Source organism: Simochromis diagramma, unplaced genomic scaffold (genome assembly GCF_900408965.1).
Source record: "Simochromis diagramma unplaced genomic scaffold, fSimDia1.1 OVJJ01000336.1, whole genome shotgun sequence".
Lineage (NCBI taxonomy): Eukaryota > Metazoa > Chordata > Actinopteri > Cichliformes > Cichlidae > Simochromis > Simochromis diagramma.
The window spans coordinates 72,027-100,026 of record NW_024386968.1 but is presented as its reverse complement, the minus strand read 5'-3'; the positions used below and the strand labels follow the sequence as shown (position 1 = coordinate 100,026).

The window sequence follows — 28,000 nt, the reverse complement described above, 5'->3', positions numbered from 1 at the left end:
GACTGCCAACATTGAAGAACTGATAGAGAAGGTTTGCTGCAACTCATCCAGCAAGAGTTGCATGTATGGAGAGTGTGTCCATTGCAAGGACAAAACTGTCCACACGACAACCGCATACAACAGCACCGCAAACACACCACTGACCCAGTGGGTAATAGAGGAGAAGGAGATACACAAAAAGGGAGAAAAGGCAACTGTCAAGGTGACAGTCAGGAAGCCTGTGGAGGGCACACAAAAGGACCTCACTGAGCTCCTCCGCAGCTTTGTAAGGAAATTTAAATGCATCACTTTATTATCACGCAGCAAGGTCAAGGTCAAATTTATTTATATAGCACATTTCAAACAGCCGATGCTGCACAAAGTGCTTAACAATATAAAAATGGTATTAAAAAGCAACAATGTAATACAATAATAACAATAAAAAACAATAAAAGGACAGTAAAAGAATTAAAACAATAACTAAACTAATTCAAATAAGACCAAAATGCTTGGGTCATAGTGTGTTAAAAGCCAGGGCATAGAAATAATAATAATAATAATAATAATGGATTGGATTTATATAGCGCTTTTCAAGGCACCCAAAGCGCTTTACAATGCCACTATTCATTCACTCTCACATTCGCAATGTGTAAATGTGTCTTTAGTAAAGATTTAAATTGCTCAAGTGTTTGTGCAGATCTAATATTTAAGGGGAGACTATTCCAAAGTCTGGGACCTGCAACAGAGAAGGATCTATCACCACGGGATTTGAGGTTAGTCCGTGGGATGGACAGCATTAGTTTTGAGCTAGACCTCGTGGTTTTTCCTGGAGCATAGGCAGAGAGGAGCTCAGACAGGTAAGGAGGGGCTCGGGCATTAAGTGACTTAAAAACAAAAAGTAAAAGTTTAAATTGGATCCTGTAGGAGACAGGAAGCCAGTGTAAAGAAGCTAAAACTGGGGTTATATGCTCTCTCTGTTTGGTACCAGTTAGCAGGTGAGCAGCAGCATTTTGAACCATCTGAAGACGATGGATGGCGGCCTGATCTAGACCATAATACAATGAATTGCAGTAGTCCAATCTGCAAGTAAGAAAAAGGTGAATAACACGCTCAAAGACATTAGCCGGAAGGTATGGCTTTACCTTGGCTAGCTGTCTTAACTGAAAAAAACAGGACTGAACTACTGCACTCACCTGCTTATTCAATTTAAAAGAACCATCAATGTAGACACGGAGGTTTTTTACATGTGTTTTACAATACGAGGAAAGGGCGCCCAGAGTGCTGTCGATATGATTAAAGTTGCCAAAAATGACAACCTCCGTTTTATTTTCATTTAGCTTTAAAAAATTTAATGACAACCACTGTTTGACATCATCAAGGCAGCGTAATAAGAGCTGCGGATGGTCTGACCCTGCTTTTAAAGGTAGATAAATCTGCAAATCATCAGCAAAACAATGAAATGAAATGCTGTACCGCGAGAAGATGGAGCCCAATGGCAACAAATAGAGTGCGAACAGGGCAGGACCCAAAATAGAGCCTTGAGGTACACCGTATTTAAGAGGGGCTATTTTGGAGTTGTGGGGACCCATATTGACATAAAAAAAACCTTTCTGACAAATAGGAACGAAACCACTGTAGGGCAGATCCTTTTAGGCCAGCATGAAATTCTAGCCGTGATAACAGGATGTCATGGTCGACCGTGTCAAAAGCTGCTGACAAGTCCAACAATAAAAGGGCAGCAGGGCTGCCAGAGTCCAGAGTTAAAAGAATATCGTTAAAAATCCTTAAAAGTGCCGTCTCAGTGCTATGTAGTGATTTAAAACCAGATTGAAATTTTTCAGAGATCATATTAAAATTAAGGTGGGCCTGCAACTGTAGGTAGACCACTTTCTCCAAGACTTTAGAAAGAAAAGGAAGCTTTGAGATAGGCCTGTAGTTGGACAGAACAGTTGGGTCCAGGTTTTGTTTTTTAAGAAGAGGCTGAACTACAGCTTGTTTAAAGCATGATGGGACGAAGCCTGTAGCAAGGGACGTATTAATTAATCTCAGGATAAAAGGCCCAACAGTATTAAAAGTGCTTTTAAGCAAGCTCGGGGGGAGACAATCAGAGGGGCAGTGTGATGATCTTAGGTTACTAACTACCGCGGTCAAGTCCTTAAGGGAGACAGGATCAAACTGCTCTAAGACAGCTGAGCACACAGGAGAAGGACTCTGATCTGAGGCAGCAGACAACGAGACAAGATCCTATCAATCCTAATTGATAGGATCTTGTCATTAAAAAATGCTAAAAAATCATCACACATACTTGGTGAAGAAGTGACTCCAGAATTATCACATAAACTAAGAAAGCGATTAAGAACGTTAAAAAGTACCTGAGGCCTGTGACTGTTTACTGACACTAAGTTTGAGACAAACTGTGTCTTTGCAGTTTTTACAGCTTCTTGGTGAGCAGAAGGACAGAAAGTCCTTAAAATCTGTAGAGAAACATACAATCTGTCCTTTTTCCATCTCCTTTCAGCGCGTCTGTAGTCACGTCTGAGGGAGCGCGTATGTTCATTCAACCACGGCTCTGATAAATGCTTAGCGCGCACAGTCCAGCAGTATGCCTTCTGCCGTGAGCTGAAGAACAACATGTCAGGGGAGGAGGCTTTGATACATGTTGACTTCTCAGAAAACTACAGCTGTAAATACAGTTCTCAAGTTCAGGCGGTCCACTTTGGGGCTTCACATCAGCAGGCCACCGTTCATACTGGTGTGTTGTTGGTGGGCTCTCAGAGCCTGTGTGCTTTAGCACCATCTCCCCCAGTAGACATAAAGGCCCTCCAGCAATATGGCAGCACCTAAATCCTGTGCTAGATTACCTTCAAGGGCAACATCCACAAGTGTCTGTGCTGCACCTTTTAAGCGGCGGACCCTGTACGCAATACAAACAACGAGGAAACTTCTACCTTTTCACTACAGAACTGGACATAAGAGGATTCAAGGCTGGTTCTTGGAATTTTTTCGAGGCTAGTCATGGAAAAGGAGCACCAGATGGTGTCGGGGGAGCCTTAAAAAGAGCAGCTGACATGATGGTAGCAAAGGGCCATGACATCCCAGATGCAGAAGAGTTATTCAGGGCCTTGTCTGAAACAAACACAAGTGTGAAACTGTTCTTTGTGAAAAGTGAAGATGTTGAGGAAGCTATGGAGAAAATGCCGAAGCAGACACCAGCTGTTCCTGGAACCGTGAGAATTCACCAGGTCGTTACTGTAGCTCCAGAAGAACTGATGGTTCGTGATGTAAGCTGCATGTGCACAACACAGAAGCAGTTTAACGGCAAGTGCTTCAACACCCAGTGTTTCATTTTTGGCCAGAAGATAGAACCGGCTGTGTCACAGACAGGCAGTGGAGGGGGGATCCAGGAAAAGAAATCCAGTGGGAAAGTCCAGAGCTGATTGGTAAATGGTGTATTCTCAGATATGACGATGATTTGTATCCAAACATCATTCTAAACATACAAACAACACAAGTCCAGGTCAAATGCATGCATCGTGTTGGGTCAAACCGATTCTTCTGGCTGCATCAGGATGATATCCTCTGGTACCTGTTTGATGATTTGTTTGAACTCATTCCACCCACACAGGCTGTGACAAGGCGCCATGTGGAAGTCTTGAAAGAGGTGTGGAACTGACTCACAAGATGAATTCATGAAACAAACGGCACATTCATGCATATATACAGATACACACACTGATGCAGGCACACACATGCAAAAACACTCTGACACAGACACAGGCGCTGATACAGACAGACACACTGAAATCGTTAACTGATTATTATTGTTATTAGTTCAACCAGTTCAACAAGTTTAATTGTTACCGGAGCAAGGATGTTTGTTAGTTGTAAATATGCTGTTGTGGTTGTTTTTACTTTAGATTATAGTTTTTTCTGATGGCTTGAGCACATTCTTTGTAACTATTGGCTATTTTTGCAAAACTCTACACACAAATAAGAAAACTCTTCACCCAATCAGCAAAACATTGTAGTTTCCCTGTAAAAGCGAATAACCCTTGCTTAACTCTCCACACCTTTGTAAAAATGGCATTTCCGTATCCAACAGTTAACACAAGCCATCATATTAATAAGCACACAATGCACCAACTAAACACTGATGGTATGAATAAAAAACACATCTGGCTTTTGCTTTCTCTGGGCACAAGGTTATGGGCTCAAACTGTGGTCATAAATATTTTGTACTTGTAAATCAGTTTTTTGTATGTGTAAAAAGAATTTGTGTGTGTGTAAAAAAGATTTGTATGTGTAAAAAGAATTTGTGTGTGTGTAAAAAAGATTTGTGTGTGTAAAAAGAATTTATGTGTGCGTAAAAAAGATTCGTGTGTGGACTTAGCCAAAAAATCTGTGAGAAAGTCTGCACTCAAGTTTCAAGTTACAAGTACGAATTTTGACCCCGTTTTTCTTCCTTTCATCTGATTGGTGAATGTCATGTCAATCACAAATGTAACAATCCAATCAGAGAACAGATGGGTTTGGCTGTCGGAGGGGCGCTTTTTTGAACTGCAGGTCCTTGAAGGGAATAAATGCCCTTTTACATGCCAGCCCAGCGTTTTCCTTCATCTCCACGAAGGAAAACAGTCTGTGGTGGTCTGAGTTTTGTGTCACAGGTTTACATGCTTAATACAGGGACCTCCTGAACCTTTTCAACAGCGCTGCGAACCTCCGGCGGGGGGGCAGTGTTGTGGAAATGACAGTCTTCACTAGTGGGGATACTTACAAAGCTTTCCTTCGTTGTGAATTAGCATACATGTTTTTATTGAACATTTGAAGAACCAGCAAAAAACCCAGAAACTCTTGTAGAGGACATAAAGTCGGAGATAGAAACGACAAGGAGCAGGTGCATCAGGTAGAGCTGCTGCAAAACCCCACAGAGTTCAGCAGCCAGCAACAAATTCTGGATCCTTGGCTTTTAGTTAGCAGTTAGCATTAGCAGCACATGCTGCATCTGATGTGAAAGGACCTTTATGCTGCGCACTGTGACTCACAGCCCTGACATTGTGTTAAACTAATCCTAAAGTAATAATGGTATTTCTAACCACTGATATACCACAACTTTATCCTTTCAACATCTGCTGAAAGTTAGGGGACCTTAGCTTCTATTAGATATTTATATAGAGATCCTCCAGCTTCAAACTGTATTACCCTTCAAGGACCTGCAGTTCAAAAAAGCGCCCCTCTGACAGCCAAACCCATCTGTTCTCTGATCACTGCTCCCTCCATTGTACTCCACACACAGAGCTTACCTGTATTATAGTGCTTAGGCTGATTGCAAAGTGAACTAATTATCTAAAAAAGTTTTCACATGTGACAGTGTGCCAGACAGTTGGCAAAATAGTGTAAATAATGGCCGTAAATGTGTATAGTTTTGCTAGGAGTGCGTTGATCATTTGGAAATTGAGTGTAAAGCAGTGAGTTGTGTTTACAGTTCTGCAAAAAGAGTGCTGTGCAGTGGATTGTAGCTACAGGTTTGCAAAGTGTGTGTTACAAAATGGCAAACTGAGTGCAAAGCAGTGTTTGTGCTTTTAGTTTTGCAAACTCAGTGAGTGGTTTTGCTATAAGTATCAATAGTTTTAGAAATTGTGCTATAAGAATCACAGTTAGGGTTTAAGCATTCAGAAAAAACTGTAATAAAACTTAATTCTACTGCAGGTTGTATCTGGTGTCCTTCCCGTGGTTACAAAGTGAGATATAATGCTAATGGAAAGTCCTGTACATTGAATTTGAGAGTAAACAACTGTTTATGTGTAAAGCTGTATTTGTCTCTTCAACCCTGTTATGCTAGTCTCAACCCCGTCACACCTACATTTTCATATATTATTTTCTTAAAATGTTGAAGAAATAATTTAATGTTTGCTGATTTCTGTTTTTGATGAAAAATGACAAGATTGCTTTCACTCATTAGTTACATTTCAGGATTTAAGAGAGTAAAAATGTGTGATTTTTTCTATTTAAAATTATTGAATTAGTATCGGGGACATCTGATTAATGTAAACATATTGATTTCTTTAGAAATACATTTTATGATAATATTCAGAGAGCCTCCAAAGTGTCTATAACGGGGTTGAAGAATTACAGTCACCACATCTTGAAAATATGATCAATAATAAAAGAAAACTAATGCCTGAGATGGGAAAATGCATTTTTCTGATAGTTAAATATGTCCTTAATGATGTGGGATATACATATAAATAGTACATTTTGGTAAAAATGTAAAAATATCCAAGTCCAATTTTTGTCGTGGAATGACTCATAAACTGAAAAAACTCCCTGGGTGAATTTGCAGACAAATCCAAAGTGATGTTGCAAATGTTGGATGTTTTCCAGAGCAGATATCCTGTGGTAACAAATGTCCTTGATTACCTTGATGACTTGCAGATAAACCTGGCTGCCAACAAACAGCTTTGTGAAGAAGTGTGTTGAGTAGGAGCAGAAATCTAAAGTCAAGCTGACCAGATACATAATAAATGGTTGACAGCTTCACCAACACCACCCCTGGCTTCTCTTCAGTACCTTCAGGAGATGAGCAGCTACTTCAGCAGCCTAGGACCAGCAGCACTCCAAGCATCTGTGAGTGGGACTGTGGACCTTGATGCCTTTGGGCATGATGTACAGGAGTGGGTTGCTGTGATGAGCAAACTAGCTTTGTGCTGCAAGGAGGCAGATCCTAATTCTGCTGATGCTGAGCAGCTTTTATGAGCAGCACATCAAGCAGGAACTTGACGGCTCTGGTTTTCCTGGACCATAATCGCCGACTTGAGAGTCGCTTCAGTGCACTTGATGAAACTGAAATGTGAAAGCACATAGATTTTTAGTAACCTTATTATTTGAAGGTATGTTTGCTGTTTTAACTACACACTGAAATGTTGAGTTTCTGTTCAGATGCACTGTAAACAAATGCAGATGATTTCTTTCATTTTTCTACTGAGATTGATTAAGAAGGACCACTGTTATTTGAAATGTGTTGTGGAAAGAGGTGCAGAAGCAATATGACCTGAACTGAATCCCAAACTGATGAAAACATAAGTCAATGGCTTTACTTTTATGGTGCCTAATGAAGGTTTTCTTTCTTTTTTGAAGTGCTATTTCAAAAGAACTTTGAAGAATGTTATACTGTAGAGTTTATGTCCATATAAATATATAAAAATATATAATAAACTTCATTTCTAAGCCATCTACCTCATTGATACGGGGGGGGGGGGGGGGGGGGGGGCTCCACACAAGTATTCGTACATGTTTAGAAAATACCACCACAAAATCAAAGTCATTTTGATCGTTAAAGATCAAAAAACAAAACAGAAAAGACACCGCAAAATCTCGGAGCAACTGAATAAATTTCATATCATCAAGTCGTGACGAATGAGTGCACGCACAGTGGCTGTAGGGGGAGCCACTGAGCCAGCACGTCAGCTGCTCCGGTCAGTTCGAAATTCAAAACACAACAGAAATCTCCCGTCTTGCACCGCGGCTCAAAAAGCCTCTGACGGTTATTTTAATTTAACATAAAAAATAAATAAAAATCGCAGAATGTATATTATTCAAAACTGTGGACACGAGTGGGTTGCGGTGGTTGGCAGGCACATTTTGGTATGAATGAAATATTGCTACTTGCACGTTTAAATTTCTATTTATTTTTTGTGTGTGTGACGGCTGCGTGGGTAGCAGAGGAACAACTGCCGTTGGCGCCACTTTCAAATCCTCCACTGACACAGAATGAGAGCCCGTCTTCAAATACATTTACGCACTATTTCGCTTTTTCATAAATACTGTAAAACCAGGATTATCTTAACATTATTTCTCCTTTGGATATTCTTTTTCTTCCGAAGGTAAGAGTTTCTTTTTCCGCCCCAAATTTGATTAATAAAGTATTTAGTCTTTATCTTTTTATTTTCATTTGTAGGTAAGTAACTTAAAAGTGTTTACGTGTTATGGCCGGTAGCTGCTTTGTAAGCGTGGATGTGCTGTATAGTAAAGGCTTTGTGCGAGGGACGCTTAGCAGACAAAGTAAAGTGCGGCTTGAAACAAAAGGCTGCGTGGCTGCACTGTGTCAGACACTGTGCACGGAGACAAAGTCATCATAATATAGTATCTTAGCAAATGTTCAAATATAGCTTATTGTTAACAGTGCAGAACTTATATTTCTTTACAAAAGAGTTTAAGTGATAAGTGGAAAAGTAGAGGAAGGGGACACTCCCCTAGTCACAGCCTCCTCCCCAGCAACCACGCCAGCCCACTCGGCTGCACACTGTGTCTAAATACGACGCTAATCTCGCCTTCAAGCACAACAAACAAACAAATAAATAAACTATACTTAAGTCAAAACGCCCCGTTAAACAGAGGAAACAGCGAGAAAGTCCAGGCTCGGAAAACGCAGTGACTCAGCAGTTTCTCACCTGCGCAGCCTGTCATCCTCTCATCACAGCGAGGACTGCGCACTTTATTACGGGCAGTTATCGAAATATGTGCGGCTGCCTTTGACTTTGACTTTACTCAAAGACCAGTCAACTCTGATTATGTATTAGTCGGTTTTTAGAACAATGAAACTAATTTTAATAAATGTGTTATGTTAGGGTTTCCATTGACATGTTAATATAAAGCTTTAGGCAACATGACAAATAGATGATTTCTAGGCAAACTATAGGCAAAGTTTTTTTCTTTTTAAGCGTGTCGTTTACAAACTGATAGAAAAACGAGGTAAAAAGCGGAGCTCCCACACAGACCGCTGGACTCTCCCCCAGAATGACCCAGAAACGGACCCTGACATTAAAAAGTCTCCCTCTTACTGTTCAACGTTTTTAGGTAAGACCCTGGTTGTGTATGTGCTGCACACCATCATCTGAGAGTGAAGTAACATTTCTAATGTCTTCACTTTTTTTTTTTTTTTTAGATTAAATCTTGTTTGGTGACTTATAAAGAAAAGGTCACGATGGCTGTGCCTCACCAAGAAGATAGTGTTTGCTTATTCTGACAGAAACCGCTGCTCACAAAAAGGAGAATATTTTTGCAGAATAGTTGGCATCACTAAATATTACTTTGTTTTAGCAACTCAGTACTTTTAATCCATAAAACATCAAAAACACAAAGTATTAAATTAAAGTAGCAACAAGTGACACCTTTAAAAACCAAAGTTGAATCTATTTTGTTTAAGAAGACTGTAATGACAGAATTTTGTTTCCTGTCGACTGAAACAATTAATTCAATGCATCACATTCAAAAATGTATCAGCAACATTTAGGGAAACTCTGGAAATAATTATAATTCTTTTATTACATTCATTAGAGCTGTGTTCACTGAATATGTTCAGTCCGAACCATCACAAAGTGAAGTGGCCCAAATTGAAAAGCTAAAATTTCTTGACTGTATTATTTTATATTTACACTGATTTAAATCCATAAGGTAAATTTTAATAAAGTTTAATACTGCCGCTGTGGATATTTTTCACCATTCCTTATAGCATCAGATATTTTATCTGATCCATAAAGATCTTCAGCTGTGCTGTTATGCAGCAGGTCAAATATTCACACATGCAATATAAAAATTGTAAAAGAAAAAAAAACATAATTCCAGGAACAACAGAACTTTAAACTTCAAGATGCGAATTGATGTGGAAATATTTTCCAATGCGTCATATCCAGACTTGCACAGCAGAACCGAGTAAACAAATCTTTAAACTCTTCTTTTTTGTCTTTACCACAAACACATCGAGGGCCTCAGCCTGCAGAAATGTTAGGAAATGGATTAAGATCATTTCGGGATTATTCTATTAAAATTCGACTGACATAGACGTGAAGAAACCTCGTGTGGCTTAGCCAATTTGAATTCTTCTCCTGGACTGATGGTGTGGTGTTAGCCATTATCATCACCTGTAAGTGATTAGAGTAAGACTGCTTCATGTGAATGGAAAACGAGCATACTTTGTATTTTGGGGCATCCCTGGAGCTTAACTGTGACACCCACTGTTACACCGAGTAATGCTGGAGGAGCTGCTCCATTAGAGCCTGGTCTAGGATTTATTTCAAGTTAGCGCCGGGCCTTTTTCTTAATGTGCCCATGTTTTATTTTTCTGTGTGTGTAAAAGTGCGTAGAACAGAAAGAGAGGTAGGCAGGGCCACCTCCTTGTAAAACAGTGTAGTTTGAGAGCAGCACTTTCAGCAGTGTGAGTCTTCCTCCTTCCTGTCGACTGCCATGTCACGGCCATATGAGAACATGAGAAAATAGAGTCAGGCAAACACCGAGCGTAGCTCTCAGTGCGATTACATTTGTGCATTAATACTAGTCCATGTGTGTGTTTCTGTACTCGGCTTCCTTTGTGTGTCGCAGCACAGAGAAGCTGGTGGCTCACTGTACTTACCCCACTCGTGTGTTTGCTGTGGTTTCTGTTTTTTATTTCGCAACATTAGCCTATAAAGTAGGCTCCTCAAACTGTGTGTGAATGCATAAAGAGCTTCCTCTCAGAGCCACACTATTCTTCATTTTCTATTCCTCCCTCTCCTCCCTCCCTGTCTTCTCAGGCTTTCTTTCAGTCTGACAGTGGAGCAGCTTGCCAGGCGTACAGGCTCAATGCTCCGCGCTGCGCAGCAGCCCCTTTGCCTCGCACAAATAAATTTTTTACGTGCAAACGGGAGCTCCGACAGACCCCTCGCTTTACACCTGTCTCACACACACACTGGGGAGCGTCCACATATTTTCTTTAGATTTTTCGCCGCCCCCGAAAATGTCGATTTGTATTGTAGAAAGTGACTGCTAGGGAAAAAGGCTGCAGCCCTGTAGGTTTTTATGCCTACTGAGTCTTCTCACTGTCTCAGTGTGCGTAGCTAGGGCTCAGCGAGGCAGCACTGAGAAGGACTGGGACATGCACATACACATAGCTAGAAGGTGAAAGGCCAGCAAGGAAGGATGAGGTGACACGAAGTTGTTGGTTTTGTTTGTTTGTGTTTGTTTGTTTGTTTGTCTGTTTTTTTGGGGGGGAGGGGGTATTTTTGGGACTGGGACCAAAACCTGACCAACCCCCTTCCTCCCCGGACACCCCCTTTTACTACGAACAGAAGCAGGAGCAACCAGAAACCCCAAACAGGCCTTTTTTCAGCTCTCTCTGTCACTGTAGTAGGCTAGCTCTATCCCTCTGATGGGTGTTTGTGTAGAGCTGCTGTTGGGACTCTCCTTGGTTTTTACTTTTATTTGACAAATCTAGTCATCCTGTGTGTCTGTGTGTGCCTCTGTTGTTCCTGTTTTATGTTATTTTTGAGGACTAGTTCTGATTGTTGGTCTGTGGATTGTGACAATGTATCCACACAAACAGGCAGAAGAAGGTGTGAGTTTACTTTCAGTGTTCTTAGTCAGTAGTTAAGCTAGTTAGCTCCTCCATCATCAGGTTAACATCTCAGCAGCAAATGGTAAGTGAATCTCTTTTTTCCTCTGAAGAATGTAAAATGGCCTGTGGTGCTGTGACTGCAGGAGCAGCAGGCCATAGACAGGAGCTTTCCAACACTTTGCCTTTTATTCCCTCCATCACACTTTGATTCTTCTGTGAGTGAGAGTGGATGTTTGGGACGTAGTTATCTGTAGTTACCTTTTCTGACCCTTTGTGACCACATACCTTTATAAGGCTTCATTTGAGCAGCCTTGGAGGTTAAGCATCAGCACCAAACATTTTACATTTAAAACTGTTTGTTTTAAATAAAAACTTCTTGGCCCTTTAAGAGGATTTTTTTTGCAGACAGATATGCATGCGTATGTTTCCTGTTTACAGCCGAGTTTTATGGAAGTATAAATCTTAAGTGTATCCTGTCAAGTGTGGTGCATCAGGTTCAGTGCTGGCCCCGCCCTGTCCAGTTCAAATCTGTTTTTTCTTTATACTGACGAATCAGTCAACTAACTCTCAGTTTCACATTAAAATGACAGAATACTGGCTCCAATGTAAGGATCCACATGTAAAGTGAAATATATCAATCAACAGAAAATCCTTTAAGTCACAGAGTACAAACTGTCACAAGGTTTCAACTGTTGATCACATGTGAAGGATATTTGCAGGTATTTTATAAACCAAACCATAAACAAAAACTGATTTTTCATCACTGATCTTCTGTCGATATATCTGTTGTTGGAAATGCATTTAAATAAATAAAATCCAAGCAGGTTAAGATGACTACTTCAGTCTCACTTATCCTTAAAAAGCAACCCTGCCTTGTTTTCTTCTTTCCTCTGACACATGAAATACTGAACTGCAGCCAACATTCACGAATTAGATGACGGGAAAATTGTAAGAGAACCTCTGGGCTGGACCAGAGCTGCTGTACCTTCAATAATACTGTGTGGCATGAGTCTGGATTAGTTCCTAGGGGCTGCATCAACAAGACATGACTTCTTAGACAATTGCACTAACTGATCTGCTCTGATTGCAGTGTTTAAAGCGTGACCCTCTGCAGGGCTGCAGGTAAGGTGCTGTTTTACACTCTTGGTATAAAAATACACATTTGGTTCAGTGGAGATTCATTAAAATTGGGATGCAAGTATTTTAATAAATCACTTTCTTTTTTTACTTTCAGCTTTTTGAACTTGATGTATCTTGAAAACTCAGACATCTGGCGGATGTTTATATTGTGTTTCTTTTTGGTGAAAGACTTCTTCTAAAAGCTGCATGTAAATGTCGTTTTTCATTTTCTATCTTTGTTTACATTAGAGTAGGTAGCTTGTTACGACTCAGCGTTCCCCACTGCTGTGTGCTGTTTGTGGTTTGCCTTTAAGGATATAGTCGGGGTAAGTACAGTCATACTTTTTATTTTATTTCAGTTGCTTAAATAATCTTTGATTTTATTTTATTTTTTGTAGTATGTTTCAGGTGGAAATCATCAGAAAATAAAATGTGTGGATTATTTTATCATTAAATACTTTGTGGTGAAACATTCTTTAATGTTATCTTTCTTCAAAAATATCTGAGCTATATGTCGTCGTCCCCCTCCCCTCCCCCAACTGCTTCCTCTTTTTCTCCACTTCCTCCATTTTCTCTGTTTTTAAAAGAAAACCGTACAGATGAACGGAATCAAAAATTCAACATTATTGTACGTGGCCGTCTTCTTCAGAGAAAGGTCACATACATTTCAGTTTTGTCTTTGCCCTCCCGCCCCCGTGGACATGCACCAGCCTGAGTCATGGACTCGGTGTGTCCAGGGTGCGCTTTAGCAGCACATCATGTTTTGCAGATGTGCTGAATCGCTTCAAATCATCATGTGCTGCCACCGTGAGCCCTGGGATCCTCAGCATCACACTGCTCCTAGTCCATTTTCCTCCAGCTTAGACTTTGATTGCAATAATTTGTTACTTGTCTTAAAGCTATGAACCACATGTGGGTGAATGAATGCATGAGTCGCTTTCCTGTTGTCTGTTAGCAGCTGGATGCATCTCATTATCTGAGTATCACTGGTTTATTTTTCTGTCGAGATCTGTGAAAAGAATTGCACTGACATGAATAGTGAGCAGCAGTAGTGAGCACAAGCTCACATTTAATTCTGCTTCAAGCTGAAATCCTTTTGTCTCCTGACAACAAACTAATTGCACCAGTGAGTTGAAAACAGCATTTCCTACTTATAGAGAACATAATGAGGTTAGAAAATGAGGACGAATGATTTAGATAATGTCCTTATTTAGGGTCGACAGCTTAGACACGTTCTATTTTAAAAAAAAAAACAAACTTTTTTAGGTTTTTCACTCATAACGATGTTGATTTTATGTTAGTGTTTGTGTGGAACAATCAGCGATTAGACTCCAGCCACAGTTCTCTTTCTAAAGGTTTTTATTAAAATAAGAGAACAATGTGTTTTATCCACATCATATAAAACTAATTTCTGTTTATGAATAATTGTTTAAGAAACTTCGGAACAAACGCACAGCTGACCAGGAGTGCCTGCATGTTGCATTTGTTTATATTTTGTTGCTGATTTTCTTGTTTTCGATAGGTACTCGTGTCAAAGCCTGCCAGTCTGTGGAATCACTCATTTCAAATATGTGCTCGTCCCTCCAGAGATCACTGATCCATCCAAAGCTGCTGTCACAAACAACCTGAGAGGTGTTTGCATTGAAATCTCTGTTCTTTATACTTCAGATCAGTATGTGGGAGGCAGATCACTGCATGCTGAAAATATGCTGCGTTACCTGTAGTGCTTGGATTTATTCTTTACTTGTTTTTCCAGAAATGCATGTTTGTGAGTACGTATGAGTGTTGGTCACATTCAGTGCATCTGGCCGTAGCAGCACATCATTACTGGTATTTTTCACTGCATTACCAGTATGTTATGTGCTGCTTCTGTCAGACACACATCACTACACTGCTGTGATTATCATTTATTTTGTTAGAAATAAGCAGCACTGCAGTTTAATGTGTCTAAAACTTCCCAGTGGACGAACATAACGGTCTGTGGGTCGATTATGACTGTTACACATTAATAAAAGGTCAGCATTTGAAAACTAAAATGTCTACTGAAACTTATTTTAGACCCAAAGAAAAGGTTCAAATCTTGTCTCACATTAAACTACATGCATGCTAAAGTTCTTTAAGGTCGCGATGGCTTTGTTCCAAGCACAATAATAAAATCTGAGTCAGGTTTGAGTGTCTACAGCGCTGATGAATCTTTACAAAACGCAAATGAGTGTGTCATGATTTCCACTTATGTGAGCACACAGAGATGGTGTATGAAGGATATCACACTGTTGGTCACAGTGTTCCTATAAATGTCCTTGATGCTGTCAATCACAACCACCGTCAGCACCTTCACAGCTTTTAGCTCAAGGGATATTTCTTTAAATCATCCTTTTGCAATTTACTTTTCCCTCTTCAGGAGAGAATTAGCATCACTTTTCTTAGTGTCTTAATGTGTTGGGGTGCACTTGGAGGCTGGCAGATGAAAACTAAAATAATGTTTTCTTCTATTTAGACAAAAACATTTCTTTGGAAACTAAACAGGAGAATGGAAAAGATGCACAAGCACATTCAAATTCGCAGCTATTGCATCATCCCCAAAACATCTGTTTCTTTTAAGCCAACGTGTTTACGCAGCTATGCTTCGCTGCACTTCAAAGCTCAAGCACTATCACGCAAAATGATACTGATGAAAATTCCCCGTCTGTGACGCTCCTGCCAAAGCAATAAAATAAATGAAAGGCATGAAGTCGAGATAAAATAAATCTTCTATCACCTTAACTTTATGTTCCACTCACATGAATATAAAGAAAAGATTAAACAGCATGAAACATACATGATGCTGTCAAATGCTAAAATACACAAAAACCGACAGTTTCTACATACAGAAAAAATAACAATTAAAATCATCATTTGTTACATTGTTTCAACTTCCAGACTCCAATCTGGAATAATAGGAGCTTGATATGGATGCTGGAGAGGTGCAATATCTCTTTTTATATTCCCAACACTTTACTCACTTTAGTCACTTATATTTTAAAACTGTATATTCTGTGTATTTATTATCTCACTCTTATTGCCTGGTTATGCCCTGTCCTTGTCTTTAACGTCATGCTGCTCTGTTGTATCTTAATTGTCCCTTTGGGATGAACAAAGTCTGGTTCTGATATTCAATTGGAATTCATCCACATTGTCTCAGCTCACTGGTGTCAGTGGAAAACCAGTTGTGTTTCAGAGCTCTACAGAGAAATCCTGGTAAAGTTAGTTGAGATGTCCTTTTATCATGTTGTTACTGCCATGTCTGTACAGTCAAAGTTTTAACCACGGATATCTGCCAAAAGTGAGATGTGGATTTCTCAGGACACTGGCTCGTCAAAGACATTAGTAACACATGCCAGCAATTATGCTGTCAACATGACAAATCGAATCTTACAAAGGCATTTGGAGACACTGAAGTGGAAATTATAGAGGAGCTTTTTAATGAGTTTCTGTGAATGCTTTAACTTTGTTTAAAAAACACATGTCCTGCGTCCGCAGCGGGAGAACTTTTGCAAAGGTTATCTTTTGTCAGTGAAGCCAAGGTTTTTCTGCTGAAATGTAACTTTGCCATTGTCCATTAAAAAAAAAAAGAAATAAATAAAGTGGGATATTCTAAATGTTTCTCCAACCAGAGTTTAAGGAAACGAAAATTACACAAGGTCACACATTATGCCAACTTGCCTAGAACTAACTTCATCACCAACACATTCTGACTGCTGTTTGCTTTCATCCTATTGCTCAGCATCCACTGCTTACAAACACGAGTCCTGATTTTTACAAATTATTTCAAGTGTTTCTTCATCATTTCTAGACGTTTACAGGAGGATCAGCGGGACAGCAGAGGCAGGTCGCTGGGGTTCATAATGAGGCTTGAGTCCAGGTTCAGAGTATCTGTGGAGACAGAAAAGAAAGTCTCATATAGTTACTGTAGATCATCAAATGGTCCAAATCTTTACATGGGGCCCATAAATATACAGGCTTGTGGGTTTTTGCCAGTTTATTGGATTACTGTACGGTCTTTACCTTACAGTGGCCTGATCCTATATATATCGTCTGCCTTTATTACATAACCTCCTTTTGTGCTAGTACACATTTACATGTTTTGGATAGTGCAGATGCTCCCAACGTCACTTTTTTTAAATGTGAAAACCCAAAGTTTCCCTGTTTAAACTCAACTTGAGCTGATAGCCACTTGCCCAAACTGCTGACGGTAAGGCCAGTGAGGTGCAGGACTTACTGGACGGGGTTTTCTACCCAATTTCTTCTGCTGAACAACAGAAGTCAGACCCGATGATGTTAAAGCAGAAGCTATCTAATCTTTTGACTTGATCCCAACTTTTCAATGTGTGTGTATGTGTTAGTCCCCATAGGGAAATTGTTCCTCTGCATTTAACCCATTCACCCAGTGAAGCAGCGGGCAGCCACCAGTGCAGCGCCCGGGGAGCAGTGTGTAGGGACGGTACCTTGCTCAGGGGTACCTCAGGGTAGCCATTCAGTGGAGTCGAACCCCCGACCTTCCGATCATGGGGCCACCACTCTACCTACTGAGCTATCCCTGCCCCAGGGATATTTGACAGCTTCTATTTGTTTGTGTAATTCAGCGTAAAACAATCCATCTGTGTTTTTTTTTCTGTTCATGAACTTTACCTTGATCAAAATTGTTGAGTTTTTTGGAGTTGGATCGCTCACCGAGTCCCTCGATGTCCACAAGATCGCTGTTCACATCCGAATCATTCAGAGCGCTGAGGGTCACATCTGCACACACACAGCACTCACTTCACTTCACTTCTCTGTATTATTTGTTCAGTTTTGTGTATTTAAAATTTACAAAAAGTTATTATTTACAAGCTACAAGAAAGTTTTTTTTTCGTTTTTTTAATGAAATGAATAAAACTGTTGGTGGACTCGAGGATGGAGACCTGCAGTCTTCTGTTTCTTCAGAGGAGGCTGGCTGGAGGGGGGACCCTGGAGACCTGCTGCCATGACAACCTGAGCTGTGGACACAGAGATAACAGCTGGAGGGCCCTGCGATGCTCTGGCAACAGCAAGAGTGGATTTCTTGATGACCTTCTTTGGACTGTCAGAAGTTGCAGGCGTAGCTCCATCTTCATATGGTTTCCTCTTCACTGTGCTCTTTGTCAAACTGCTGGAGGAGAGATGGGAGCTAAATTAAGGATTAAGCTATTCCGGCCCACACTGGGTAGTCTCTGCACATGTGATGACACAGATGAATCACACGTTCTGTGACCATTTATTTGGTAACTCGTCTGACTCTGACTGTAACACTCCGTGTCTGATTCATGTTTATTATTAAAACCGGCTCACAAAGTTACACGTTTTACGCCCCAGAGGTTGTTCTCATGAATAAGACATGTCCAAGATTTTTAGTAGATACACCTATGGTCTCAATTTAAAAGTTCTACGTTGAATTATTCTCGAGTTTTCTGAAAATCTTATGAATGTGCAAACTTAAACCCCTGACCTTGAGATGGAGGTCACAGAGACTGAACTTGTTTTATTAGATGCAGCTATGGTGACCCACAAGTTAATGCACTCACAAACCTAACTTAAATTAGGTTATTTATAGTATAGTTTATAGATTATTTAGAGTACATGAAATTGTGCCATGCATGCTATGCACATGTATAAATTTTGGAGTGTAGACTCACGTAAATGCTCATCCTGTTCTAGCAGATGGTTTCCTCTCCTTGAGGGGAGCCTGGTCTGATTGTTGGAGTCTTTCCTTCGATATTTGGGCCTTTACCTTACTATATAAAGCAGTGACTCCATAGTGTAGTGGTTTACACTACTCAAATCCTTTGGAGTTTGCATCAGAAAGGACATCTAGTAAATCTACTTAATCAAATATCCATCCACTTAGGCTACGTTCACACTGCAGGCGAAAGCACATCAAATCTGACTTTTTTGACCCTATGCGACCCATATCTGATCATGGTAGGACAGTGTGAACGACACAAATCCGATATTTTCAAATCCGACCTGGGTCACTTTCGTATGTGGTCCTGAATCCGATACATATCTGATGTTTCAGAAAGCGACTGCTGTTTGAACGGTTATGTCGCATTAAATCAGTCTTTTACGTCACTGACACAAGACAGACGCCAACTATCAGCGCCGGAGAAGACGTCGTGAACGCTTCCTGGCTATCCAGTGAAACTGTTGGGAAGACAACGTGAACATTTTATTTGTACTGTATAATCTGCAGATTCTGACAGAAATCTGCAGCTATCCTTTGAAGCACCGCTCCTCTAAAACAGCAATAAGGATAATTATTAGGCCAAATGTAAAATATCAAAATAACTTTATAACTTAAAGCTAAATTGGGAAACGTAAAGTCCGAAACAGGTCTTTATATTAAGGCCATCAGTCAAACAACACTGTTTGGTCTGGGTCTAAACAGAGCGGGTTGTGTGTGACGTCTTCTTTTGCGCATGCGGCCGCTTTGAGGGTTCACACTAGAGCGCGTTTGCTGTCGCATTTTATTTGTAGTGTGAACAAGCAGGCAAAAAAGTAAATAAATAAAAAATCGGATTTGATAAAAAAATCTGAATCGAGCATTAAGACCTGCAGTGTGAACGTAGCCTTAGAGACCCCTCGTGAAAACGTTTACCTTACTACAGGGGTGGGTAACTCCAGGCCTCGAGGGCCGGTGTCCTGCAGGTTTCAGATCTCACCCTGGGTCAGCACACCTGAATCAAATGATCAGGTCATTTCCAGGCCTCTGGAGAACTTCAAGATGTGTTGAGGAGGTCATTTAGCCATTTAAATCAGCTGGACACGTCTAAACCTGCAGGACACTGGAGGCCTTGAGTTGGACACCCTGCCTTACTATATAAAGCACACTGAGATTAACCGCTGTTATAGACAGAAAATTAATTTACTTAACTCAATGGTTTATAATGAAATTAAACTTATATAAAGTACATCTTAGCTTTTGGCTCCAACAACAAAAACAGCTAAAGTCCATACGAAATGCAACAACATTACTTTTTATATCATTATAGACAAATTATTATAATTATACAAGGTGTGTGAGACTAGTGTTACCCGGCAGGACTGGACTCTGCCACTGGGTGAAGCTGCATGGTGAGTTCTCCTAGTTTGGTGAAGGCCGCTCCTGCTGCAGAGAAGATCTCGCCCACCTGGCCAACACAGAGTGGTTAAGTGGACAAGTAGCATCCATGGAAAATGACTACGTATCGTTCCACAGAGAGTGAACGTTGTAATAAAGGGATGTGTACTGCAACATGCTGCGATTAACATTTAGGTGGTAGAGCAGGTCAGCTGAGAGAAGGTTGGTGGTTCAACCCCTCTCTGCTCCAATTTGCTTGCCAAATACCTTTGGGCAAGATACTAACCCCAAATATGAATGCGTGTGGGTGAATGAGGCAAGTTATATAAAGCACGCTGAGTGCTCAGATAGACGTTTATCATTGTGATCCAGGTTGTTTATGTGCAGTGTCCTGCTGCACGCAGTCACAGCACAGAGTAATACAACAGCACCAGCAAGGTTACACTGGTGCTGGGTGGAGGTATACAGATTCCCCCTCACTGGAAAAGAAGGACCAAAAGCAACACGTGGGCATAGATGATCCATGATTTTCCACTGTTGCTTTTTAGATAATTTGTCCTAAAACTTAAAGATTTTGCAATATTGTTTGATGATCCCCTGGAAAAGTTCAGTCCATGTTTTGGCCATTGTGTAGAAGCAGCGGGAAGCTCGGTACGTTTGTGTAAGGATAACAACACTGTACGCACACCATGTAATACATGCTAGATGTTCACGTGTCAGACTGACTTACTTTAGTAGAAGCTGAGGTCATTTCGCTGGTCTCTGTGATAGCACACACTCAATGATGTCCTTCAGTTCAATTACAGCTACTACGATGCTAACAGCATAGCCACGTAGCTAATGTAGCTCCACAGCTAGAAAGCAGCTCTCCCGCCGTCTTTAGTATCGCTGCTTGGAAAAGGCAGTCTTTTTCATACCGCGCTGCATACTGCTGCAAAAGGTGTTTTATCTGCTTCAAACTTCTTTCCTATCATGTCACTGACGACAGACGGATGTGCGCGCGCTCAGCAGATGGCTCGCGCTGGCTTCAGGGTGCACTCGTAAATCTCAGATTTTAAGAACTCACTGTGACCGGGTCACTCGAAACGGGGTAAACTTGAGGACGTGAATACTTACAAGAAAAATATATAATTGGAATCAGATTAGTAGATGATATTACGGAGCCCCGCAGGGGACATGGGAGAAAAAAAATTAAGACGGACTTTTGCGAGATCCCGAGTTTGTTTTGCGAGATCTCGCAAAAGTCCGTCTTAATTTTTTTTTCTCCCATGTCCCCTGCGGGGCTCCGTACGATATTGAGGATAAAAACTGAAAAGAAAAAAAAAACTAGAGAAGGTTACCAAGAAGAAACGTTTTAACAGAATGTTCAAAAACCTTTTCATAATGTTAAAGTGCTGGCACACTGTTGGAACCACAGATTGTAGCACGTTCTTTTAAAATATGGCCGTATAAGTCTGTCCATCCTCAAACTAAAATCATACACACTGTGATGTCTACACTGAGAATCTATTTTGTATAGTCCCGGGGAAAACGCTTCAGCAGTTTGACACTCAGGCCAGTGCTTCGTGGTGCTGCAGTGGTTAGAACTGTCACCTCACAGCAGGAAGGTTCCTGGTTGAAACTGATACTCTTACCTTGGCTTTAAAGAAAGAAAAAATACTGAATAACAATGTCCTCAGAACATCTTTCACAATAACTTCTTGATGGGTGCAGACTAAAGCTAAGCACACCGATAATCGCATGATCAGTTACTGTAGTTAAAGAGCAGGGGATCTGGTCTTTTTGGGGCTTCTTTGAGTGACACATGGTGGTTTACATTGTTAACATTTAGGCAGTATATTGACAATTTATATTGTATTTATCTTTTATATTGTTGTATTTTACCATAAAACAACTTAATTGTTTACAGAAATGAGATCTGACTACACACTGGTGACGCTACTGTAGAAACAACAACACACAAGTCCAGAGGGGATAGTATGAGGTACAGCATGACGGATGGCTGTGGCTCAGAAGGTAGAGTGGGTGATCTACCAGGTGGAAGGTTGATCATTTGATCTCTGGCTGCTTCGGTCTGCATGTCCAAGTGTCTGTCGGGTTGTCACGATACATCCGTGAGAGTGTGTGTGCCAGTTTATAGAAGAAAGTGCTTGTCTGTGAATGGGTGAATGAACCTGGTAAAACAGAAATAGAAAAAAGCAGATAGAGTTAGAAAAGCGGTACATAAGTCTGTTTACCAAAAATATATGTTCACACAATGAAGGGAAGATTGAAAAACAGAAACATGCTTATTTATGCACAACTCTTTTAAAAAGACCACAAGAGTAAAGAAATGTAGGGTTGCTGCATAGTTTACTTAGTTCTGATCCAGATTAATGTTTCATACTGCGAATCTTTTTCCTTAAACACTCCATCTCCATTTATATGCTGTAGGTTGTATTAGTCATCAGTTTGTTGTTTAATTGCACTTAAACTATGATAAATTTGGTCTAAATCCAGCTTATCATCAGGTACTGTTATGGTGTATCTATCTCACACACACTGCACAGTGCAGGCTGGTGGAAACCTATACATAACCATACTGTACCACTACAAAGGCACACATAGATACATTACAGTGGTTTTTTTCTAAATATATATTATCATTCAAATCACTTGCCTGCCATGTGCACAAGAAGACACCACGTTAAATGAGTGCTTACTTTCTAGTGATACACTACGCGTTTACTGCAAAGCAGAGCGTTTCAAAGTCTATCACACAAAATAAGCGCAGAGAATAAAAGAGACAGGCGTGCGTTCATGTTGTTGTGAAATCAGGAAATTGCTGTATTTCCAAAGGTATCTGCGCGCGGAGAGGGAAAGTCACATGACTGAGAACATTGCGGTCACGTGATTTCGTTTACCGGATTGTTACAGAAAACTTGTAATTAGAGGTTTGTGTTGGTTTGTACGTGACGGACGTGTCAGGCTTTTATTACAGTAAGTTAGGAGCAAATGTATCGCACCGCACACTAATATAAAACACTTCACTCGATCGGTTTGTTTCTATTTCTAACTTTCAACATCCCGGAACCTGTTCGGTCATAGTCACGTGTCCGAAGAAGCTACAGTAGTCTGAGATTAGTTTGACGCTCTCTGTGTGGACTAGTAAGAGCACCAGAGTGGAATCATGCGCGGCCTCATCTGTGGACCTAAACTCGCCGCATGTGGGATCGTGTTGAGCATGTGGGGAGTTGTCATGTTGGTAAGTGTGGACATTTTGCTTTGCTGCGTCGTTATGCGAGTGAACAGTAACTTCTTGTTACGAAGTTACTGTTCACTCAGTCACGTGATTCCAGTTTCTTAACATTATATATTTAAATGTGTCTGAAAACGGAGCCTTAACTCTTACATATACTTGTGTATGAGCCACGTGGGTTGAAATAAAGTTAGATTTTGAGTCCAGACTGACCCTTTTAAACGTAAAACGTGATGTGCACGACATGTATGCTGTTTCTGTGAAGGTGCAGAGACAGTGTCAGGCAAACACCCTGTTATACCAGCAACTATAACAGCAGATCTATGGTTTGACTTTTCTGAATCTCCCTCCCAGTGTTAGTAGAGGGCAGCTTAGGAAGCTCCAGTTAAAGAGTGAAGAAAGACTCAGTTTAATCCAATAGCGTATCAAATAGTCCTGTTTTGTGTGAATGTTTAGGAAGCATTGCATTTGTGTCAAAAACATATCTGGATCATAAAGAGCTGTACCATGCTGTTATGTTCATTACATTTGGGACCACATTACAAGTTACTCTGAGCCACTGCTTGACTAATATACCCCTCTCTGTCTCAGGCCTTGCTGGGCATCTTCTTTACAACAAATTCAGCAGTACTGATTGAAGATGTGCCTTTGACAGAGGAAGACACATTTAAAGAGTAAGTCTTGTGCTATAACACATCACTCCAGATCTCTGCCTATGCAGCTACACTCTGGCTCAATACTGGTCTGTTTGAGCTGGACTGATGCGCTGCATGTTGGTCATTCTGTTTAGGGTTAGTATCCTGTCAGCTGCAGGTATCCTGCTCCTGCAGAGACAGTCACCAATTATGCTTCAATTTTCTGCCTTAGATAGAAGGAATGAAAACAGACAGCAGAAAAACGCTCTTTCCCTCGTAAAATGTAAATGAAGAAAAGGTTAAAGATGTTATTTGATATTGCTGTGTCTTTTGTAGAAACACGATTCTTCCTTGAAAGTTGAAATCTGCCTCAGCAATAAACCACAGGTCACCAAATCTGTCCAGCAGACGGGAAAGAGATCCTGTTTTTGAACACGATGCAGCGTTTGGCCTCCACTTAGCTGCTAATGAGCTAAACATGGACATTTTAAAAGGAATATAAATAGTAAAATGGTTCAATCTGGTCCAGAATGAAAAACAGGAAGTTTGGACTCAAAGAGTAGCAGAGTGACTTCCTCATTATCAGCTGACTGCAGGTTTCCAACCGTATAAACGCTCGTTTTAAGAGAAAACATCCAGATGAACAGAATCAACCTTTTGGGGGAGGGGTAGCAAATCTTGGGCTAAACGACCGTCCTGTGTTTTTGTCCTGTGTTTAATAAGCCCTTACAGGCACAGCTCAGTTGAGCTCAGTTTTTATTCGATAGCGCCAAATCACAAAAACACAAATCACAAAAACAGTTGCCTCAACTCACTTTGACAAACAATCAACACAGAACTACATAAAGTGCAAGTGTGCAAAACTGGCAAAAAAACCACCAAATTGTGCAACACCAGACAGAACAGAATGATGCAGACACAACGGTGCACATCAGTACTTCACATCAGACACAGAGCCTGGTCGTTGTGAGGGGAGTAGTCTTCCTCATCATCACGTCCTGAGAGTCAAACCGTGCGTAGAAGTTGTTCAGCACATCTGGTACGGAGGCGTCACCCTCACAGGCAGGTGTTGTCTTCCTGTAGTGGACTGGATGACTGAGAACCTTCACAGAGTCTTGGAGAGTCCGGGTTCCCCACTGAGCCTCTGATCCTCTCTTTCAGCTGTACTTGCCCTCAACGCCTTTAATACGCAAGTTGTTCTTGGGGCTTGGTGGGTGGGAATGACAACGGTATCCCCAACTTGATGTCCTGGCTCCCCTTTGCCATAGTGTTTGTGTTGTACCTCTTCAGTCTCTAGTTGCTTCTTCCAGATGATGCCCTTGGTTACAGAATTTCTAAACTACTGTAAATTCCAGTGAGCACTGGAGTAAATAATGTGGAAAGAAAATCATTCCACCATAAACCGGCCACGAGGTGCTCCCACATACACATTTCCACATACTTCATAAACTGAGGGAACGAACAATGTACAGAGACAAAATATTGAAGAAGAAATACTCAGAAACTTTGTCTGTGAAGGTTCTCAGTCATCCAGGTCATCGTAGTCTAAGGAGCTTGAAAAGAAAAGCGTCTGGACTTCTTCAAGTTGCTTCCAAAGTGGGAACAATGGCATTGAGGATGCCAATGTTCACGTTTTGGACAGAGAGGACAGATGGTTTGAAAGAGGAGTAAAAGAAGCCATCTATGTCCACTGTGAGCGGCCATCTTTGAACAGAGGCGGGGCTTACGACACCAACTGTCTGCCATCTATAGTCCAGTTTTGAGATACTTCCCAGACGCCGAATGCCCACTCACATCCTGGGCCATCTGACCTCAGGAAATCACATGATAGGGTGGGGCCAGGTTTCACAATGAGCTCACCCGAAACCCTGGCTCATGTGATTAGGTAGAGCAGGGGTGCCCAATCCTGGTCCTCGAGAGCTACCGTCCTGCAGCTTTTAGATGCATCCTTGTTCCCACACACCTGAATCAAATGAATGGCTTGTTATCAGGCCCTTGCCAAACATGATGGCATGCTGAAGAGATCAAACCATTTGATTCAGCTGTGTTGGAGTAGGGATGCATCTAAAAGCTGCAGGACGGTAGCTCTCGAGGACTGGGATTGGGCACCCCTGAGGTAGAGGATCATCAGGTGGTCCTTTTGTCCCTCTTTGTGGGGGATACACCCACAGAGCTTAAATCTGAGACTCTCCACCATGTGACCTTCGAACTGAAGAAGCTTCTCGGATGAGAGGTGAAACGTCTTCAAGCAACTTAAAGAAGTCCAGACGCTTTTCTTTCCAAGCTCCTTAGACTCAGAAACTTTGTTGCCATCTACCAGACAATGGATCCCAAACACACAGCCAAGGAAAGTCTCATTTGATTTCAGAGAAAGAAGAAGCTGCTAGATTAGCTCAGTCAGTCACCTGACCTGAATCCTACTGAAAACGTATGGAAATAACTAAAGGTCAGAGTTCATAGAAGGGGAACCTTCAGGATTTCAAGACTGTTTGTGTGAAAAAATGGACCAAAATCCCACCTGAGTAATGCACGTGACTAGTTTCTCCATACAAGAGGCATCTAGAAACTGTCCTTGTACGAAGTATTAAATATATTTCCCTGTGTCATTTCTCATTATAACACATAATTTAAAGACATCTGTGGTTTGATTTCTTTGCATGTATGAATGGGATGTGTTGTAGTTCAATAGCACCTTTAGAAATATATTTACTTAGAACATGCGTGATGTGTTCAGTACTTGTTCATTCTGCTGTGTATCTGCAGTGACTGAATCATTCATGAGATGTGTAACTTTTCTTTTGCAATGTTTCTATTTTCTCAGTTTAAATCCACCTCACAGGGCCTATGACGTGTACCAGAAGGTGGGCTACAACTGCTTCATCGCAGCTGCTATGTATGTAGTGTGTGGACTGTTCTCCTGCTGCCAGATGAAGCTCAATAAGAAGAAGGTGAGTTAATGCTTCTGACTTTTTACCTTGCAATGCACTTGAATTTATTTTGGGAGAATCACAGGATCTCGATTACAAGAGACTCCATCTTGTTAAGCTGTTTGCTCTTAGCCAAACAACGTTGTTCAGTTGAACAATTTGATCCAGTTAGTTTCTTTTGAGCTAGTACTGGAGATTGAGATGGGTCAGTCCATGAAAAATCCATAAATGCTTCCCATGTAACTGTCCCAGACATCAGCTTTAAAAAACAATCCCATGGAAAAAGACTTTTGGGCATCCTTGACGTGATTCTGGTAAACTGCCGGATGACTCAGGACGGGGAAGCATTGATCTACCCACACAGTATACACTGCAGAGGGGGCATTGCTGACTTCAGTTGAGAAATACTGAAAGAACCTCTTTATCCCGCTGACACGCCTTCCATAGAGGAAGCAGAGTCTTTGGACGAGTGTGACATCACTGGGGGGGTGACATCACTCAGGCAAGTTAAACTTCAAAGGATGAGGTCGGCCGACGTCATGAAGCCTCTGAATGTTGGAGGCCTGTCTTGGTTGGCGCACCTTTGCAATGCTGCATGGAGATCAGGGGTGGTACTTCTCGATTAAGAGACCGAGGTGTTGGTTCCCATCTTTAAGAAGGGGGTCCAGAGGGTGTGTGTTGGGGATCACAGTCATCCTTATTCCCCTGGGTAAGCTGGAGGAGGTGGCTGGGGAGAGGGAGGTCAAAGCTTCTCTGCTTAGGATGCTACATTCGTGACCTGGCTCTGGATAAACAGACGAGTATGGAGGGAGAGTTTGTCTGTTCTTCTCCTGCAGCCCTGCATGTCCTCTTTGCAACAGTCATGAGGTTCACTTTATCAGTTATTCTTCTTCTGCACCTTTCTTTTCTACTGTGTCCAAACAGCTCAACCATCTGTAACCAGCTGTACGTCCTCTGATTTTATGGAGATGATGGAAGACAACTAGTTCAAAATTCATTTGAAGAAGTAAAACAACCTTGATCACAGAGATATGAGTCATGATGAGTTTATGGTCTTTCTCTGGTTTTAAATGTTATTGAATGTATTATGTCAATTAAACAAATAGGAAGTTTATTTGAGGTCAAAGAGGAGGATTAACTATAGTTTGCTTTCTTGTTTAATTTATAAATGATGGTTTATTGTATTTGCTACAGTTTCTCATTTCTGCTCCTCGGTGTTGTTCTTCAGGAGTATCTCGTGCAGTAGCGCCACCTGGTGGAAGGATAACCTCCCCGCAGCCCACTGACAGCAGCTGTGTTGATTCTCACCTGTTTTTTCTTCTGTCTCAGGATTTCAGGGACCTTGTCAAAGGGGACGAGGTCGGACACTTTGAGAACAAAAAGTAATTTGACGTGTTAATTCTAAGATTAAACTAGTTCTACCTCTGATTACTGTGTTATAACTGTTTGATTACACTAGTCAGATTGAAATAAAAGCTGTAAAACACTTTGGTGTACTTCTTAAATCAGAGAGTATGTTTGTAATCCTTATCAGTGACCATGTGACTGTGTTGGGAATGTTGATAATGAAATTAAATCATTTCTCTCAGCGTAGTTTGTCTGAAAGCGCCTTTTAAATCCTAC

The 28,000-nt window shown here is 41.0% G+C and overlaps 2 protein-coding genes and 1 long non-coding RNA gene across 5 annotated transcripts; 2 read left to right on the top strand and 1 right to left on the bottom strand.

Moving 5' to 3' along the window:
• The first annotated feature begins 7,892 nt into the window (after positions 1 to 7,892).
• On the top strand, positions 7,893 to 16,129 carry LOC120737831. Its single transcript, XR_005696846.1, has 2 exons — positions 7,893 to 12,466; positions 12,713 to 16,129. It is a non-coding gene; the product is annotated as an uncharacterized LOC120737831 (long non-coding RNA).
• Positions 15,902 to 20,745, bottom strand: LOC120737830 (chromatin complexes subunit BAP18-like). 3 transcript variants are annotated; one of them, XM_040038714.1, is made up of 5 exons: positions 20,308 to 20,729; positions 19,553 to 19,647; positions 17,404 to 17,630; positions 17,132 to 17,239; positions 15,902 to 16,375 (listed from the first exon to the last, which is right to left on the bottom strand). In XM_040038714.1, exons 1-5 carry the CDS (start codon positions 20,326 to 20,328, stop codon positions 16,311 to 16,313), a joined length of 516 nt encoding a protein of 171 aa, XP_039894648.1. In that variant the 5' UTR covers positions 20,329 to 20,729; the 3' UTR covers positions 15,902 to 16,310. The 3 variants fall into 3 exon arrangements, with proteins under 3 accessions (XP_039894648.1, XP_039894649.1, XP_039894650.1); XM_040038715.1 differs by having other exon boundaries at positions 17,404 to 17,627; positions 20,308 to 20,728; XM_040038716.1 differs by lacking the exon at positions 15,902 to 16,375 and adding an exon at positions 16,624 to 16,828 and having other exon boundaries at positions 17,053 to 17,239; positions 20,308 to 20,745.
• Positions 20,746 to 22,489: 1,744 nt separating this feature from the next.
• Positions 22,490 to 27,970, top strand: LOC120737825 (ribonuclease kappa-A-like). The gene is made up of 4 exons (XM_040038699.1): positions 22,490 to 22,821; positions 23,407 to 23,489; positions 26,272 to 26,398; positions 27,606 to 27,970. Exons 1-4 carry the CDS (start codon positions 22,747 to 22,749, stop codon positions 27,621 to 27,623), a joined length of 303 nt encoding a protein of 100 aa, XP_039894633.1. The 5' UTR covers positions 22,490 to 22,746; the 3' UTR covers positions 27,624 to 27,970.
• The last annotated feature ends 30 nt before the right edge of the window (positions 27,971 to 28,000 follow it).

What these genes read in the sequence shown, in the direction of transcription:
- LOC120737830 (XM_040038714.1), bottom strand. Translation starts at nt 20,328, where the DNA reads ATGACCTCAGCTTCTACTAAA. An exon ending in TGACCTCAGCTTCTACTAAA is followed by an intron (nt 19,648 to 20,307) that starts GTAAGTCAGTCT and finishes TGTGTTGGCCAG; the next exon opens with GTGGGCGAGATCTTCTCTGC. An exon ending in GAAGAAACAGAAGACTGCAG is followed by an intron (nt 17,240 to 17,403) that starts GTCTCCATCCTC and finishes GTGTGTGTGCAG; the next exon opens with ATGTGACCCTCAGCGCTCTG.
- LOC120737825 (XM_040038699.1), top strand. Translation starts at nt 22,747, where the DNA reads ATGCGCGGCCTCATCTGTGGACCTAAACTCGCCGCATGTGGGATCGTG. An exon ending in TGTGGGGAGTTGTCATGTTG is followed by an intron (nt 22,822 to 23,406) that starts GTAAGTGTGGAC and finishes TCTCTGTCTCAG; the next exon opens with GCCTTGCTGGGCATCTTCTT. An exon ending in GAGGAAGACACATTTAAAGA is followed by an intron (nt 23,490 to 26,271) that starts GTAAGTCTTGTG and finishes CTATTTTCTCAG; the next exon opens with TTTAAATCCACCTCACAGGG.